This window comes from Nymphaea colorata, chromosome 10 (assembly GCF_008831285.2).
Source record: "Nymphaea colorata isolate Beijing-Zhang1983 chromosome 10, ASM883128v2, whole genome shotgun sequence".
NCBI lineage: Eukaryota > Viridiplantae > Streptophyta > Magnoliopsida > Nymphaeales > Nymphaeaceae > Nymphaea > Nymphaea colorata.
In genome coordinates this window covers 6,143,943-6,159,901 of record NC_045147.1, presented here as the reverse complement: position 1 = coordinate 6,159,901, position 15,959 = coordinate 6,143,943, and the positions used below count along the sequence as shown (strand labels likewise).

Below are 15,959 nucleotides of genomic sequence, written 5' to 3'. Positions count from 1 at the left end.
TTTGTTGGCGTTCTCTCTATAGGATTGCATTTACTCCCAATGAGCATCGTATTCAATTTTTGTTGTAGTTATGGCCACTGGGGCCCCAACTGGATGACCCCGATCATTTTAATTGAATTTGAACCAAACCACGCCCCAGGCTTGCCGACCCGAACCAGAATTATGAATTTAACAACAAGATCCACTTTATGTCCACAAGCCAAAAGTTTATCTCGACCCAGACCCGATGACAAGAGGGAGCGATGGCCGCGCGTCCGCTACTGCGCTCGACTGCCGCCACTAGCGCACCCTTCTCTTCCTCCCTCTCCACTTCTTGCAGAGCGACGTCGAGGGCGCTCCGTTCCACCTTAATTCCTTTCCTCCGCCCCCCTTACAGATTTAGCGGACTCGTTGGAGCCCCTCGTCTTCGGCCCCGGCTTTCTGTTTCCCTCGTGAGGGCCATGTCGTCGTCTAGTGTTGGGGGATTCGAGCACAGTACGGGTCCTGGAAGTCTCCAATCACAGCAGACGCTGTCTGCAGGGCGGAGAAGAGGCTCGGTGGGATGTCCTTCGATGGTAGTGGCCGCCTTATCTGGCTTGAGGTCCGCCCCAACGAGTCTGGGTTGGTGCTCTCTCTCTCCTTGTCTGGGTCATAATTGCTCTTTTTCGTCAATGTGGATATTGAAGGCCAAGAAAAGTAAGCGAGTAGGTAGTCAAGTTGTCAATACTAAAGTGTCCATTGATGGGTGGGTCTGGGGTTGCATCAGCGGTGCACGTGAGAGTGGAGATTACTCAGATACTAACGAACTGACATCGTTTTCGTTGGTATAACTACAATTCTGAATCCTCTAGGCCTTGTTGAGGGGAATCAATGGCCCGTAATATGCTACTCAGAATTTCAGAAATACTCTATGCTTGTTTAGTCTCAGTGGAAAAGGATGGGGAAACAATGGTCCCTAATATGCTAAGCAGAATTTCTGATGAAATCAATTTATTGGTTCTTTAGTTCCTTTTAAGTTTTAGAGGTAAAGGTTCTTATCCGTTGGGGTACCTCAGTTTGGCAAGAAAAGCCTTTCTTTTGCTTCTGAATGCATTTTCAAGCGGTAAACGACGCGACAGAACTTCTTCTCTCTAGGTCTTTTTCTCTCATTTTCCCTTTTCATTCCTAAATGTTTATGGTTTAGGCATTTGTTATTACCAAACCTTTTCCTTGCGACTACTTGCGACTGCTTGTGCAAATCTACTTACGACTTATACTGACAAACTTTCCAAAAATTCGGTTACAGACGTTCTGTGCTTGTTATGGAACCAGCAAATCAAGGAGATGCGCCTGAAGACATTACACCTCCCGACTTCTCCGTTCGGACACTAGCCCAGGAGTATGGAGGTGGCGCATTCTTTCTTCACGGCGAGATGATCATATTTTCTAACTACAAAGATCAACGGTTGTACAAGCAGATTATTGGAGGTTATTATAAAAAACGCTTGCTTATCAACCTATAATGTTTTTTGATTCTTAGTAACCTATACTGGAAAACCATTAATATCAAAGGCAAGTCATAATAGACCATATTTTTTTGCAAAAAGCTACACTTTATTTGATCTACATTCGCTGCTAGCCTCTAAAATATTTAAAAGGTACAATACCCGAGTAACTTAGGCTTCTAAATAGCAGGAGATATGGACTATGAGTCACAGTCCTTAAGGAGCCTTTGAAGGTAACGTGCCCTGGCATACCAACAGCCAACATCCATATCATGGAAACCATATCTAGAGGCTATATTATCGTAATCAAAACTTACGTCTACATTCAGCGTTTGATTGGATTGGTTGCATAATCTAAAAAGCTACATCACATAGATATGGATGTGGCATTTCTCAATACATTGAGGGCGAAAGTGTTTGAATGATGAGAAATATAAGCACTACCTTGACCTGACATCAACTACCTGATCTTGTTAGATTGGCATTGGATGTTTGTGAAGGTTGTCAGCTCAAAAAAGGAGAGTTGACACACCTTTTCTGAGAGTGAAGGTTGAAAACTTAGAAGTGCAGTTGTCTTTTATCTTTTGAAAAGCTACGGTGTAAAGTGCTCAACTTGTGAGTTGTTTGACCATTTTGATTAAATGACACAATTATGCACACACACACGTACACACACACACACACACACTAACACACACACACACACACACACACACATAATTAACACACACAGACAGACAGACATATATATATATATATATGTATATATGTACCCAAGTTTTTGTATGCTTCATGTGTCTTAGGCTAAAAACCATGCCTTTGCCTAGGCTGCAACTCGGGCACTTCTTCAAATTTTGAAACTGATTCTTTAGATTAAAAACTCGAGCCTCTGATATTTGTGAATACGTGTGAGAGTGTACTCCATAATTCTGCAGTTCTGCAAGCCTCTGGAATGCTAGCTAGCACTTCCTCAGAAAGTGTGGAGGTAATTTATGCAACCAGAGACTGATCACATTTCTTCAAAGCCATATATTCTAGATTCTTGACAGATTTAGTGGATGTTGGCACCCCTTTCATCCTTTGTTTCCTGCAAAACAGATCACGGTGGTGCAGGAAAAAAACCATCCAAATGATGATCGAGATCCTAACTCCATATGAACGGAATTGTTTGTCTCTTCCATGTTGAAAAATTAGTCTGTGAAAAGCTTTTCGGTGACCAGCTGGTTAAGAAAGTTTGTCGAAGGACCAGAATTGGAAGGAGAATCCACAGATAATGCACAAAGATATATAACTAGGAAACCTAGAGAAAAAAGTAGACGACAAGAATATTAACTTCTCGGAAGAAGGAAGATAGAAGAAAGAAGAAGGAGCTTGACCACTTTATCAATCAGCAGATCTTAAAGAACATAGAGTAACCAGAGATAAAATGACCAGCCAATGGTGTCTTTGCAAAAGTAAAATTCATGACTTCGTTTTGCCTTTTCTTTCAAAGGTCGGATGAGGCTCAATACTGAATCTGCAGGTTGTTTTATGCTGGACTGGCCATCAATAGAAAACCATCCTCTTGATTGTTGAATGTAAAGTGATGAATAAGGCAGATAAGAGCTGAAAGAAATCAGAAAACAGAACAGACTTAATGAACACATCTGTGTCAGCACTGATTCATGCCAGATATATGTATCAAGATATCAAAGATGAACGTGGGATCATTTTTATATCCAGAGACAAATATAGTCTGATATAAACAGAATACAGAGGTAAAAAAAAAAAAAAGAGGTACAAGCCAAGAATTTTTTATGTGTATTGTGTATATTAGACAGCAAAGGATACGAAAATGGGGCATGACAGAGAAATATCAGAAGATAGTGGAAACAGTTAAGAAAATTAGGGGTTGACAGAGAAATATTGGGCAATATTAGAAACTGACTTAGGAATATTAGATGACAGATGGCTTCAGCACATTCGGAATAGAGATATGAAGATAACCTGATTTTGATGACAGAAGTAGAAGTTCGCTGCAAAGCCTGCCGGCTCATAGGTGAGGCACTGTTTCTTCCTCTCTCATACAGAAAACACATTGGTTTGCAAGTGGAATGCCTTGTTTCTTGAATCTGTCCAAGGTAACCAGCCTATTTTGGGCCGCTAGAAAGTTGAACGATGCTGCATTAGGGGGGGCTGGTTCCAAGCAGTTCTATTCCTTTTGATCCTAATATGATCATAGATCTTTTTGCAAGAGAGGGAAGAAGCTTCATTGTCATCCCACCAAAGTCGATCAGGGCTATCAATTAATTGCAAGGGCTCAATAGCATGACTGATCCAAGTCTGGTTTATCACAGCCTGAACTTGCGCTTTATCCAATTTGATCTGAGCCACAGTCTTCTCGAAGTGACTCTCAGCAGCCCTGAAATCAACACCAGTCAGCCTTTAATTCCGCACCCCCACAAGAGCAGAACCAAAAACGGACGCGACTTCCATTTCCAGGTTTCCAATGAACATGGTGACTAATGGCTGTCCGTGCCCATAGAATAGCTTTCCATGATGCCGACTGGTTAACAGCCTTCTTTGGTACCCGAACGTTGTTACGACGGAGGTATTTCTTCCTCACCATATCAGCCCACACGGTCACACCGAGTCGCTACAATATACTTTGAATGCCATCTGGATCAACATAGCCCTATTGAGAGTGTGAATATCGGTCAAGTCAATGCCCCCTTCACCAACCGGCTTACATAAGACTTTGCAACTGAGTTGATGTCGATGCCGATGGTTATCAGTGTCAGCCTAAACAAAGTTGGCCAGAGGCTTATCAAGTTTCTGAACTGTGGCAGAATGAAGTCTAAGGTTTGTAGCCCAGTAATTGATGATCTGGGCGAGTAGTAGGGATAGTATCTCAAGCCGACACATGCCATGTTCAAATTTGAGCTTACGGATGAACATCTTCATAACTATTAGAAAAAGATAGGAGGAGAGAGGTGTTAGAAAGCTATGTTTCTCTTCAATTAACTTGGTAGGATAGATTTATCTTGTAATAGGTTAGATCCATTTCTTTTATTATTTTCCTTTTACTTCTATATTTTATTTTTAGTTTTACTTTTCAGCCAAAGATATGGCTAACTTTATCCAGTTGGACTCTCCAACGGCTAGATTTCTAGCCATTGGAGACTCCAAGGGATCTTTTTCTCTTCTATTTATTGTATCTTTTCTTTCTTTTTTGTAAGCTCTTGAAGAGCAGTGTCAACTCTGACATATTGTTTTGGAGTGATCTGTTGGTGCTGTATCAGCATTATTAGAAGCACCGGTCGAGGTTGAAGTTGCTGTCAACTGTGACATACTGCTGTGGATCATTTACAACAAAACGTATTGACTGTCTTGAAACTGGTGCGCTTTCTTTTTCTCTTCAAAAGGCAGGCTAGTTTACTTTTCCAATGGATAAGAAGGAATATTTCTAACTTCAGCCCCTTCTTAAACTTACTCAAACCAACTTTGTTATATGGGCTTCAACCATAAAGCACCATATAGGAGGGCAAGGTCTTTGGGTTTACATTGAAGGGACTGAAATTGAGCTTACAATAAGTCTTACTAAAACCATGGACAGAAAAATTGAAGAGCTAAAGGGAAATGAGGGAGATAAGGCAGTCAAAGAGTTTGAAAAGAAATGGAAAGAATGGAAAACCTATGTCACATAGGTAGGGGTATGGGTGCCAGTACGAGTACAAATCATTTTTCAAAAACTTGGGTGCAGGGGTACTGTCATGGGCTGACTCCTTCAGCCAGTGCGGCACGGCAAGAACCTGATTGCCGTAACCCTCCAAACCACCGAAAGGGACGCAAAGGTAGTTTTAGAAAACAAAAGTGGCTGCGGCATTCGTCAACCCGAACGACACTACCAAGAATTCAAAGGCACCGTAGCGAGTGACACAAGTTGTCTTTGGCTCGTCACCGTCAACAATCCGAACTTGCCAATATCTCGATCTGAGGTCCAGGTTGGAAAATACTCGAGCTTCGCCTAGTTGATCAAACAGATCTACAATCAAAGGTAAGGGGTACTTGTTTTTCATCGTTACTTTGTTCAGCGCTCGATAATTCACACAGTTTTTTGGAACCATCATGTTTTGCTTGGAATAACACTGGTGCACCAAAAGGAGCTTTGGAAGGTCTGATTATACCTCCAGCTAGCATCTCGTCCAATTGTCACCGAAACTCTTTTAATTCTATAGGGGCCATTCGATAAGGTGCCACTGCCGGGGGTTTGGCACCAGGAATGAGTTCTATGGCATGATCCACCTCACGTCGAGGTGGCAGCCGTCTAGGGAGCTCCGCAGGCATTGTTCCTGCGAATTTCGCTAAGACAGGCGCAAGCGCCTTTGGTACCAAACCAGGGGAGTCATTAGTCACTTCCCTGATTGCCACCAAGTACGTATCTTCACCGTGCTTTAAACCTATCTTCAACTGAAGAGCAGATATCATTGCGGCCTTACCCCTATCCCTCTTAACCGATATTGTTGGGACCATACAGGGAGACTTCTCGTCCATGATACTGATACTGCGCAGGTGCGGCATCGGGACCATCTTTGCGATATTGAGGAGCTCCATTCCTAGGACCATCCGAAAATCATCTATCGGGACCATCGAGAAGTTGGCTCTTCCTGACCAACTCTCAATCTTCACAACCGCATCCCGGGCTATATCGTGGATGGGTTTTGCCTCTGAGTTCACCGCCTTCATGCGTAACTCTCCCTTCTCAAGGGTGAGGCCCAATCTCCTCGCATTCTCATCTGAGACGAAGTTATGCGTGGCTCCCGTGTCTACCATGGCCATAGTAGGCCTTCCATTTACCAAAATCTCTAAGTACATGAGCTCCTTGGAAGGTGCCGCTATCACTTCCGTTTTCTCCTCCTTTCTTAGGGTGTTCAAAAGTTGAAGTGCACTCACCTTTGGTCCTTCCCCTTCTTCACCTTGTACCGCACTAGCAGATTGTCTTGAAGAGCTTGCCTGATTGTTTCTGTTCTGACGCTTCGGACATTGCCTTCCCAAGTGGCTATCTTCGCAAAACCAACATTTCAACACTCTATTCTGAGAGTTGTCATTTTTGTGAAAGAATGTCCTCCTCTCGACTTGATGCTGAGTCGATGATTCATCTTTACGTTCTCGTTGATCCTCTTTCTTTCCTCCATGGTCAGGCTTCTACGAGGGCCTGAAGGTGTTAGTGTAGCTCTTGCGCTGGGTATCGACCAAGCGTTCCGCTACCACATAAGCATCCTCTAAGGTCTCTGGATTACTCCTTTCTACTTCGGATTGTGCCCACGATTGGAGTCCCAAAATAAACCAGTTCAGTTTATTTTGTTCCTGCATATCTGACACATCTAACATGAGCCTCTGATAGGCCCTCACATAATCTCGTAACGATCTCGTATGTTTCAGTTCACCGACCATCCGATAGGCATGACGTCGCATTCGGGGGCATGAAGTAAGTCATCCACTCTCGCTGAAAATTATCGAAAGTGTCTATTGTGCAGATCCCCTTTTGAATGTCGAGCCGTTTTCGTCTCCACCATGCCACAGCATCGCCCTCCAGCAACATAGCTGCAGTCTTGACCTGAAGGTCGTCCCCCACAACGCCTTGCAGATCCAGATAGTATTCCACTTGGAATAAAAAGTTGTCGATCACTCGACTATCCCGGGTCCCATTGTATTTCGCTGACCTCTGAACGTCGACCCTCGTTGGCCGATCGTCACCTCCACCTACAGAGATCTGTCGCTGTAGTGTGCGGTTCTTTATCTGAAGTTCCTTGACTTTAGCTTGCAGTGCGGTCACTGTGTCAGTAAGTGACTGATTCATGACCATAAGATCGGCCATTTGATCCCGTAGGATCTTCATCTCGTCCTTCATTTCACCAAAGGACTCAGCTGCATTACTCAACGCTTCTTCATGAGTAGTCACGTCGGTAACCAACTTGTTCACCACCTCGGCCAGGTCTTCCTGACACTGGGATGTACCCATCTCGTCAGACTGGGCTGCTCCCTTGCCCTTGGCGCTTCGCAGATTGTATTGAGTCGCCAGGATGTCCTCCTCGATCAACGATCGCCGACGTGTAGTTCTACACCGACTATCCAATCGCTTCCCCAGATTGAGCAGAACCTGAGGCTCTGATACCAGTTGTCACGGGCTGACTCCTTCAGCCCGTGCGGCACGACAAGAACCTGATTGCCGTAAGCCTTCAAACCACCGAAAGGGGCGCAAAGGTAGTTTTAGAAAACAAGTGTATAAAGAATGCTTTGTGAATAAAGAAATCTCGCAATGTATTCAACTTAGAAAATTGGTACATCACGAGAAAGATAAGCAAGGAGAATGATTTCAACTTTACATATATAGGATGACCGAAGCCGCTTACAGGATTCCCAAGCCAACCATCCAAAACTAAGAATCCCAATACATAACACTTAGACCGGTGGGAGGGTACTCCCTTACAACTTACAAGCAAACGAGCATAAACAAAGGACTCAACATAACCAAAGGAAGTATACTGCGATAGAAAAGGAGTACCCTCATATCTTTTGGACTTCTTGTGCAGTTCATAGCTTAAATTTGGCTCTAAAGAGTATATGCAATCCACCAAGTAAAGAGCAAGATCCTCATGCTTATGAATTATGTTCGTGGATTGAAGACTTGGAAAAGGATGTGAGGAACATCAGAAATTTCATAGTAAATCATCAACATGCACTTTCCATTTATAACAAGCATTCTGATCTAAAATTATTAAGAGTTGCAGAGACACGTTTTGCATCTCTAATTGTTATGGTCAAAAGGATAAAAAGGGTGAAAAGTGCATTGATCAGTATGGTGACTGATGATGATTGGAGTTTCTACCGTGCTGATGATGATGACAAAGCTCAAGCAATCAAAGGAATGATTCTTGAAGACAAGTGGTGGGATCAAATCTTTTATTTTCTTGCATTCACAGAACCGATCTGGGAGATGTTGAGAGTTCTTGATTGTGATAATTCAACGTTGCACTGTGTGTATGAGATGTGGGACACTATGATTGAAAAAATCCAAGAGGTTATTTTTAAGCATGAAAAAAAAAGTATTGCACTTGAAGATTCAGCATTTTTTGATCATGTGCATAGAATATTGATTGCAAGATGGGATAAAAGTAGCAATCCTCTTCAATGCATGGCACATACATTAAATCCTAAATATTATGGAAAAAAGTGGCTTACAGGGGGTGTTGGAAGAACCCCACCACATCTGGATCTAGAATTATCAACAAACAGAGTAGCATGTATTAATAGGATTTTCATTGATGTACATCAAAATCGCCGAGCTAATGATGAGTTTGAAAGGTTTTCTACTGGAATTGGAGAAGATGTAGGTGCAACTGTAGACAAAGATAATTATCCATCTTTATCTTGGTGGATTAAACATGGAACTGCTTATCCTACTCTTCAATACCTTGCTTTCAGATTGCTAGTTCAACCTGCTACATCTTCATGCTGTGAGAGAAATTGGAGTACATATTCACAAATCCACACTATAAAACGAAATAATCTCACAAGCAAACGTGCAGAAAATCTGGTTTATGTGCATTCTAACCTTCGGCTTCTATCACGGAACAAAGAAGAATATAGGTAAATTAAGTATATGATTTATTGATTTAGATGTTTCTCTTCTTATTCGCTAACATCATAATAATTACAATTTTTTTGTCTTGTAGGGAAGGAGAAACTAAATATTGGGACGTGAATGTTGAGGACTTTAACTTAGAACAAGAGAATGAACTTGAAGTTGTTAATTCAAGATTCGAAGAACCTTGTATTCCCTCAACATCTTCTATTGTGGAAGAAGAGGAGATTGGGGAGAACGATGATTTGGGCATTGATGATGACTAGAATGATGATGAACAATGTTTTGTGATGATTGATGAACAATGTTTTGTAACTTTCTTTGAGACTTTCTTGCTTATGTCTTAGCAGTTATCACTTTTGAGATTTGGTGATGAACAATGTTTTGTTTGAGACTTTCTTTATTATCATTTTTAATTTTTTTGAATATAATATTCGCCGTATCCGCGTATCCTAAAATTTTGAAAATGCCGTGTCCCCGTACCCATACCCGTATCCATAGGATACCCGTACCCGTATCCGTGTGACATAGCTTACAAGCAAACGAGCATAAACAAAGGACTCAACATAAGCAAAGGAAGTATACTGCAAAACAAAGCAAAAAACTGTACAAACTCTTGGACACAGGGGAACAGGTACGGCTGTACACATAAATAAATTAATAAATACATATATATATATACAGGTACGGCTGTACACATAAATAAATTAATAAATACATATATATATATATATATCAAAAAATTACAAACAAAGTAGCATATATATAAATTATTAAATCATAATCCAAAATTTATAGATATTAAGAATTCCAAGACAAAAAATCTATCCTTTGGAAGTTCTACGGGACTGCTAGCCTACTTCCAAGTTCCATGGCTGTTCCAACTGTTCATGGTGTGGGGCAAGAGGGCGAGGGGGGAGGTGAGAAGGCGAAGGCATTGTGCGAGAGAGAGGGAAAAAATGGTTTTTTAAAACGTGCGATGGACCATTTTGGACTCGGTCAACTTTGACCGAGTCTGAAAATGGTCGGATTCGACCTCGGGTATGTTGACCGTACCCGACACGGTCAATGCTGCACTCATACCCGTACCGGTATGGTGCGTGTACTGCTCTTTTGGAGCAGTACCCGTGTTGCATAGTGGAAAACCAATCATCACAAGGTGATGTCTTGGTTACTAAACAGCGTGGATCCTACATTTAGTGCTCAGTTATCTAAATTTGGTTTAGCCCACGAAGTATGGAAGTACTTGAAAGAGAAATACAATGAAAGATGTGACACATAAATGGAATTTGCAAGTAAAAATCTCTAAATAACAGCAAGGAGACGAGCTCATAAAAGAATATTATGGAGAGTTCTCTCAATTGTCAGATGAATTGTTTAGAGAAAAACTGATTCAAGAAGATAAGTTCTATACTTCTCTTATGAGAATAATGTCTGAGTTTGATATTGCAAGAACTTCTTTACTACACAGGCCAACTATCCCTACTATGACGCCTTGTCTGAAGTTATCGTGGAAGAGAATCGGCTGATCCACTATAAGGAAATCAATGATAATGTTTTAGAAGTTTCAAAACCAGGAAATCACTTAACGAATTATGGACTCCTCATTTTGGAAAAAATAATGAGGATTCTAGCAAGAAAATCATTTGCTTTCATTGTCATTAACCTAGGCATATTAACTCCTTGCACCGCCTGCGCTCCGAACAGGCGAGACCAGTGGCAAAAGCGGGACGTCTCCCAAACACATAGCCACATCCCACTGGCCTCTCATCTCTTATTCATTCATTCTTATCATTATAATTGCACATTCACAAGATGACTGGCTAGCTCATGAGGTTGGTACACTTCACGAGTGCATCCACACCTCCAATTGCCCCCCACACGAGGTCTACACATAACATTAATAGTCATTGCTAGCCATCATACAAGACGGGTACAACTACCCTCCAATTCATCCATTTGCATCATTGCCCACGGCAATATGTATGCAACAAAATACAACATTCACATCAATTATCACATCAATCACATCTTTGAAAAACTTAGCCAAACCACAGAGAGTAGCCTAGATCTACGATTGGCTCGTAGCTGTCCTATGCAGTTATCATTCTTGGATGCTTTCTAATGCACAATTGGGGTCGAGGAGGCATTCGACTCGATACCCCACCTCATCTGTCCTAAACAGTTATCAATTCTAGCATGCACATGCAAATGCGTCACATTTTCAAAACAAATTACTAATAGCCTTCCAAAACAATTCATGTCATATATCAAATCATGCGCATGCATACATACATTCATTCACAAAACAATCAATCAATTCACATCACAATCTTAGGATCCCACGATCCTAGGGACACACATTTAGACATTCGCCCCAGGCAGGGATTTGCCTGGAATGCCGCCATACCTGTGGCACACTCACAAAACTCTTCAAAATGCCTCGAACTTCGAATATGGTAGCTAAAGGTCGACGGGACGTGCCCGGTGTACCTGCAGACATAAACAAAAGATAAGATTTTTACTAATTACCTTATCAATCCAAACAAATATAAAACAAAATCATTGAGGCGCATGTCATCACCTCAAGAAGGTTTCGACGGTAGTGTCGACCTACAAGCCCTCTAATAGGCCGCTTCCTAACATCTTGCCGTTGCTTGCTACTAAACGTCAAAACACAATGCTTCGATCGATCCATCCTTAATACATTCTTAAATGCTTTCTATAGTTAAAGCGTCTTCCCCAAAAATATACCCAATTTACATATTCTTCTCCAACTAACACTGCAATACGCCCGTTGACAAAAGCATGTGCCGTGTGCTCACTAAGACGGTTCTAAATCTTCCCCACAACCTCGCAATCTCTACCATGCTTCCCTATTGCTTCGAAAATCAACACTTCAAGCTTAACCATCGCTTCTCCAACATAATCCTAAACTCCCCCCAAAAGCCAAGTCGTTAACATGCCTCCCTAAACATCAAATTCTAACTTCTAGCATGCTCAAACAATAATTATACATGCTTCAGAGGAAAATATACAATAAAATAGGCGCAATTTCGCCTTGCTCACCCCAAAACAAGAGTCTAGACTGCTGCAATCCTTCCGGCAGCCACCTCACGAGTCCAAGTGTCTCCAAGCGGCTAAAATTTCTCACTGCCGCCTCCACCAATGCCTTAAAGTCGCTGCTATGAGAGGGAAGACAAGTCCCCAAGCTGAAATTCGACCAAACAATCGTAAATATGGTGAGTTATTGCAAAAGAGAGGTCAAAGGGAAAATCTGTCATTAGAAGAAGGGAAGTCGGCCGTGAGAATCAGGTAGTCGGAAAGGCAAAAAGGGAGACTCAGTTGAGAGGGACGGTTCGGTTGAGAAGGACCCGCATGATCATGGAGAGGGAGCCAACAGAGAGAGAGAGCACTGACGGAGAGGGGAGAGTGTAGGTAGAGAGGACATGAGAGCGAGAGAATGGCAGAGGGGAAAAGCACGAGAGAAAGAGGGTTGCGTAAGAGGGAGGTCGTGCGGTTGAGAGGGGAGACAACAGAAACAGTGAGAGAGGGAGGAGGAGAAAAGGGGAGAAGAAGAAAGAAAGAAAGAAAGAGGTTGGGGGCTTACCGGAGCACCGCCGTCCTCGCCGCCGCCTGCACCACCTCCGTCTTCTCATCGCCGCCCAGCACCTCCGTCGTCTTCTTCTTCCTTGCGCTGGCACGAGAGGGGGGGGGGGGGTCTGTGAGGAAGACGAAGGAGAAGAGTGAAAGACGAGGGAGGAGAGGGCGTCGGGCTCACACGCGGGTGGAGCTCGGGTCCGGGTTTGGACCCTGACACGACCCGACCTGCATATGCCGAGCGTTACAGAATACCTTTTGGGTCACTTCTAATTTTTCAATCAGCCAGATCATGCGACATCCCATTGTTTCCGAAGCCCAAACCTGCATAATAACCTGTTCACAATCTGGTCGTAAGGTCCAACAATGCAAAATTTTAAAAAACCCTTACTGTTGGAGCTTCTAAGAGGTTTCAAAACATTAAGCAGCAGTGGACTGTGATCCGATGTTGAGCGAGGGAGTACTTTAAGAGAAGCCAGCCTGCATGGGATAGCATCCTAAGCCTGATTAAGTAAAGCCCAATCCAATTGACAAAGGAAGCGGCTATCCCCCCGGCGATTGTTGCACCAAGTAAATGTCCTGTGGGCATCTTCCACTACATGGAGGCCAAAATTACAGGTGAAAGATCTGAAAGCTTTGCAATTCTAAAGATTGGGAGGGCAACCTGTCTGATCATCTTGATTGCGCATAACATTATAGTCCCCCATTAAGCTTAAAGGGCCCTGCTAAAAGAGGAGGTGACCTACCAGACGGTGAAAATCTTCACGTTGCACCAGAGGGTTAGGATTAAGGTATACTCCATAGTGGGTGACTGAGAACCCTAAACGAAGACAAATCTACTACAATCCATGCTCAGTCCATATGGACAATGCAAGCACTAACGGTAGCTGGGTTCCAGTAGAGGATGATCCTGGCTACATTACTACAAAAGATTGAATTAGTGACAAAAGCCAAACAGGGAAAACCTCTTTGCCAAATGTTAAATTTCTGAGAAGATATCAGAGAGTCAATGAAGACATAAATATCTGGGGAGTGGTCCTGCATGATAATACTGAGATCTCTCTTAGCCGCTGCTCGGCCCAGTTCCCTCACATTCCATGATAGCACCTGCATAAGAAAGGGAAATAAAGACAAAGACAGAGGGAAGCATAAAATGTAGCAGTCTTCACTGCTCATTTGACATTTCCCTCAAACCTGAGTTTGAGAACCTCAGTTCCTACTCAGAAGGCGGGAGCTCTGCTACTACCCTGCAGCCTGCTGGTCATTTCCATTCCCCTCTGCCTGACTGTCAATGAAATCCACCTACACTACCATGCTGTCCGGATTATCCCCTGAAGAAGGACCACTGTGATTCTGATTTGGAGGGTGATGAACTTGGCGATCTTGGTCCGCACACTGCCCCTCGATGCAGTCTGTGGAATTTATCGTTATAGAAATAGAATCCTGAGCTTCGGCTAGCTTCATCCCTACACTCTGAGCATCCCACTGAACAGGTAGGAAATTGCTGAGTTTTTCTAATGGCTTTCGCGCTCGCTTTCGATTTCCTTGGTCTGACAAATCCACATCCTTGCTCTCTGTCAACCGGATGGATCTAGTTTTTGTCGACCATATAGCCAGAATTTTGTTGCATTAGATTTGGTTTAAGTCCTTGCACGACCTGCCTACAAAGAGCTGTCAGGAGGGTCTGGTGCAACAAAACCTTCATCTATGCTTAACTGAAGGGATGTTAACGACTGGTCTGGAGAGGGATTTCAAGGCTCGTCGCCAGTCAAGAGCGAGAGGCCGGAATCAGACTCCAGCTTCTGCACTTTTCTTTCAATGTTAGCTGTAACCGTGTCGCTATGGCCGATAGCTTTCTTACTATTGTCACTAGCTTCCATGCGTAGTAGATCAGAAGCCCAAGGCGACTCCTCTGTCTGGTTTTTGTTATGCACCTCAAAACGGTTGGGAGGTCAAGCTGCAGGATTACCTTCAACTACCCAGTGTGCTTCTGTGCTCTTTTTTGGGGTCGCCCACTTGAGGAACTTGGCCTCAGTCCAACTCGAAGATACAAAAGGGGAAGGGTGAGCTGCGGTAGATTGATCCTCCGAAGCCATGCAATTTTCAACAAAGTGAGTATTTGCCTTACATTATGCGCACAATTTAACATGCTCTTCATAGACAACTTCCTGCAGGAACGACTTCTCCCCAGCCATATATAGTTCCACTGCAGCTTTAGGGTTGAAATTGAGTGGAACAGACAAACATAACTAGACAAAATCAACCATCATCATGGTTTGAGAGAAAGGATTGACCTCCATGAGAGCCCCACCTAACAAGGCTGCGATCCCTCGGAACACACGTTGATCCCATGGGTGAGTTTGAATGCCGGGACGATGCACCCATAGAGGAACCCTGACAGAATCTTCAACATTAAGGGACATACTCGACAGCCATATGCTTCCGACTAGGGTTTCCCTCCTAGTCACCAAGCTCTAGTGCGGAGAACAATGGCAAGGTCATGGGGGCTTTCAACCCTGACTAAGAATGGGCCTTTCTCAAAAAAAAGAAAAAAAAAAAGAAAAAAAAAAGAAAAAATGGAAAAGACGGGGGATTATTTACCTCCCTCTACAAGCAACGCAGGCTGTTCATAACAAAGGTGTATTCCATGCCTCTTTATGTATTGCCACCAATGAAACAACAGATGGCATGGTGGCAGAAAGGACACTTCATCATCAACAAATCTTCAGCAGGAATGAAGACCTCCGGTCGAACTTGGTCAGCCTCCACTTCCAGAGGCTCCCTTGATCCTTGTGGGTAGAACCGGTGGCCATCACTTCCAATTCAATCTGCTCGTTTCCTCCCACCAGATGCTGAAGAGGATCATCACCCAAGTCGCTCACCTGAGCAACCCCCTTGGCCGCCGGATGCCCGATGGTCATGGACGAAGGAGTCAACTCCAAAATCCCCAAATCGAGAGGATGCCCTAGTGGCCCTAGCGGACGTTCTCTCATCTATCATTCAACTTCCCAAACTGGCACTCTTAGTTGTTTCTTTCATTTGATGTTTGCTTGATGACAACAATTGATGGAGAAGAATAAGAAACATGGCACATTTAATCTCCTAAATGAAGGAACAAACCGGGTTCAGATCTCTCAGAGCATTCCTTTGGTAGAGTTCTGCAGCTTGAGCTCTGATACCATAATAATTGTTCAATATCAGACTAGATGGATCACCACTGCCTTAGTTTTGCAGAAAATAGAGGAGAAGAAGGATGCACACAAAGGTAGGGG

General features: G+C 43.2%; 2 protein-coding genes across 5 annotated transcripts in view; both read left to right on the top strand.

Annotated features, from left to right (window-relative positions):
• The first annotated feature begins 211 nt into the window (after positions 1-211).
• The window catches only part of LOC116262241 (uncharacterized), a 94,285-nt gene continuing 78,537 nt past the window's right edge, over positions 212-15,959 (top strand). For 2 of the 4 annotated variants that reach the window (XM_050079883.1, XM_050079880.1), the window contains exon 1: positions 212-600. In XM_050079883.1, the coding sequence (XP_049935840.1) occupies positions 243-600 (358 nt within the window). In that variant the 5' untranslated portion in view covers positions 212-242. Of the gene's footprint in view, positions 601-642; positions 1,114-1,264; positions 1,447-15,959 lie in introns of those variants that run through there. The other 2 variants (XM_050079881.1, XM_050079882.1) reach the window with 2 other exon arrangements.
• On the top strand, positions 1,458-9,503 carry LOC126410428 (uncharacterized). The gene is made up of 2 exons (XM_050079885.1): positions 1,458-9,092; positions 9,179-9,503. Exons 1-2 carry the CDS (start codon positions 8,260-8,262, stop codon positions 9,351-9,353), a joined length of 1,008 nt encoding a protein of 335 aa, XP_049935842.1. The 5' UTR covers positions 1,458-8,259; the 3' UTR covers positions 9,354-9,503.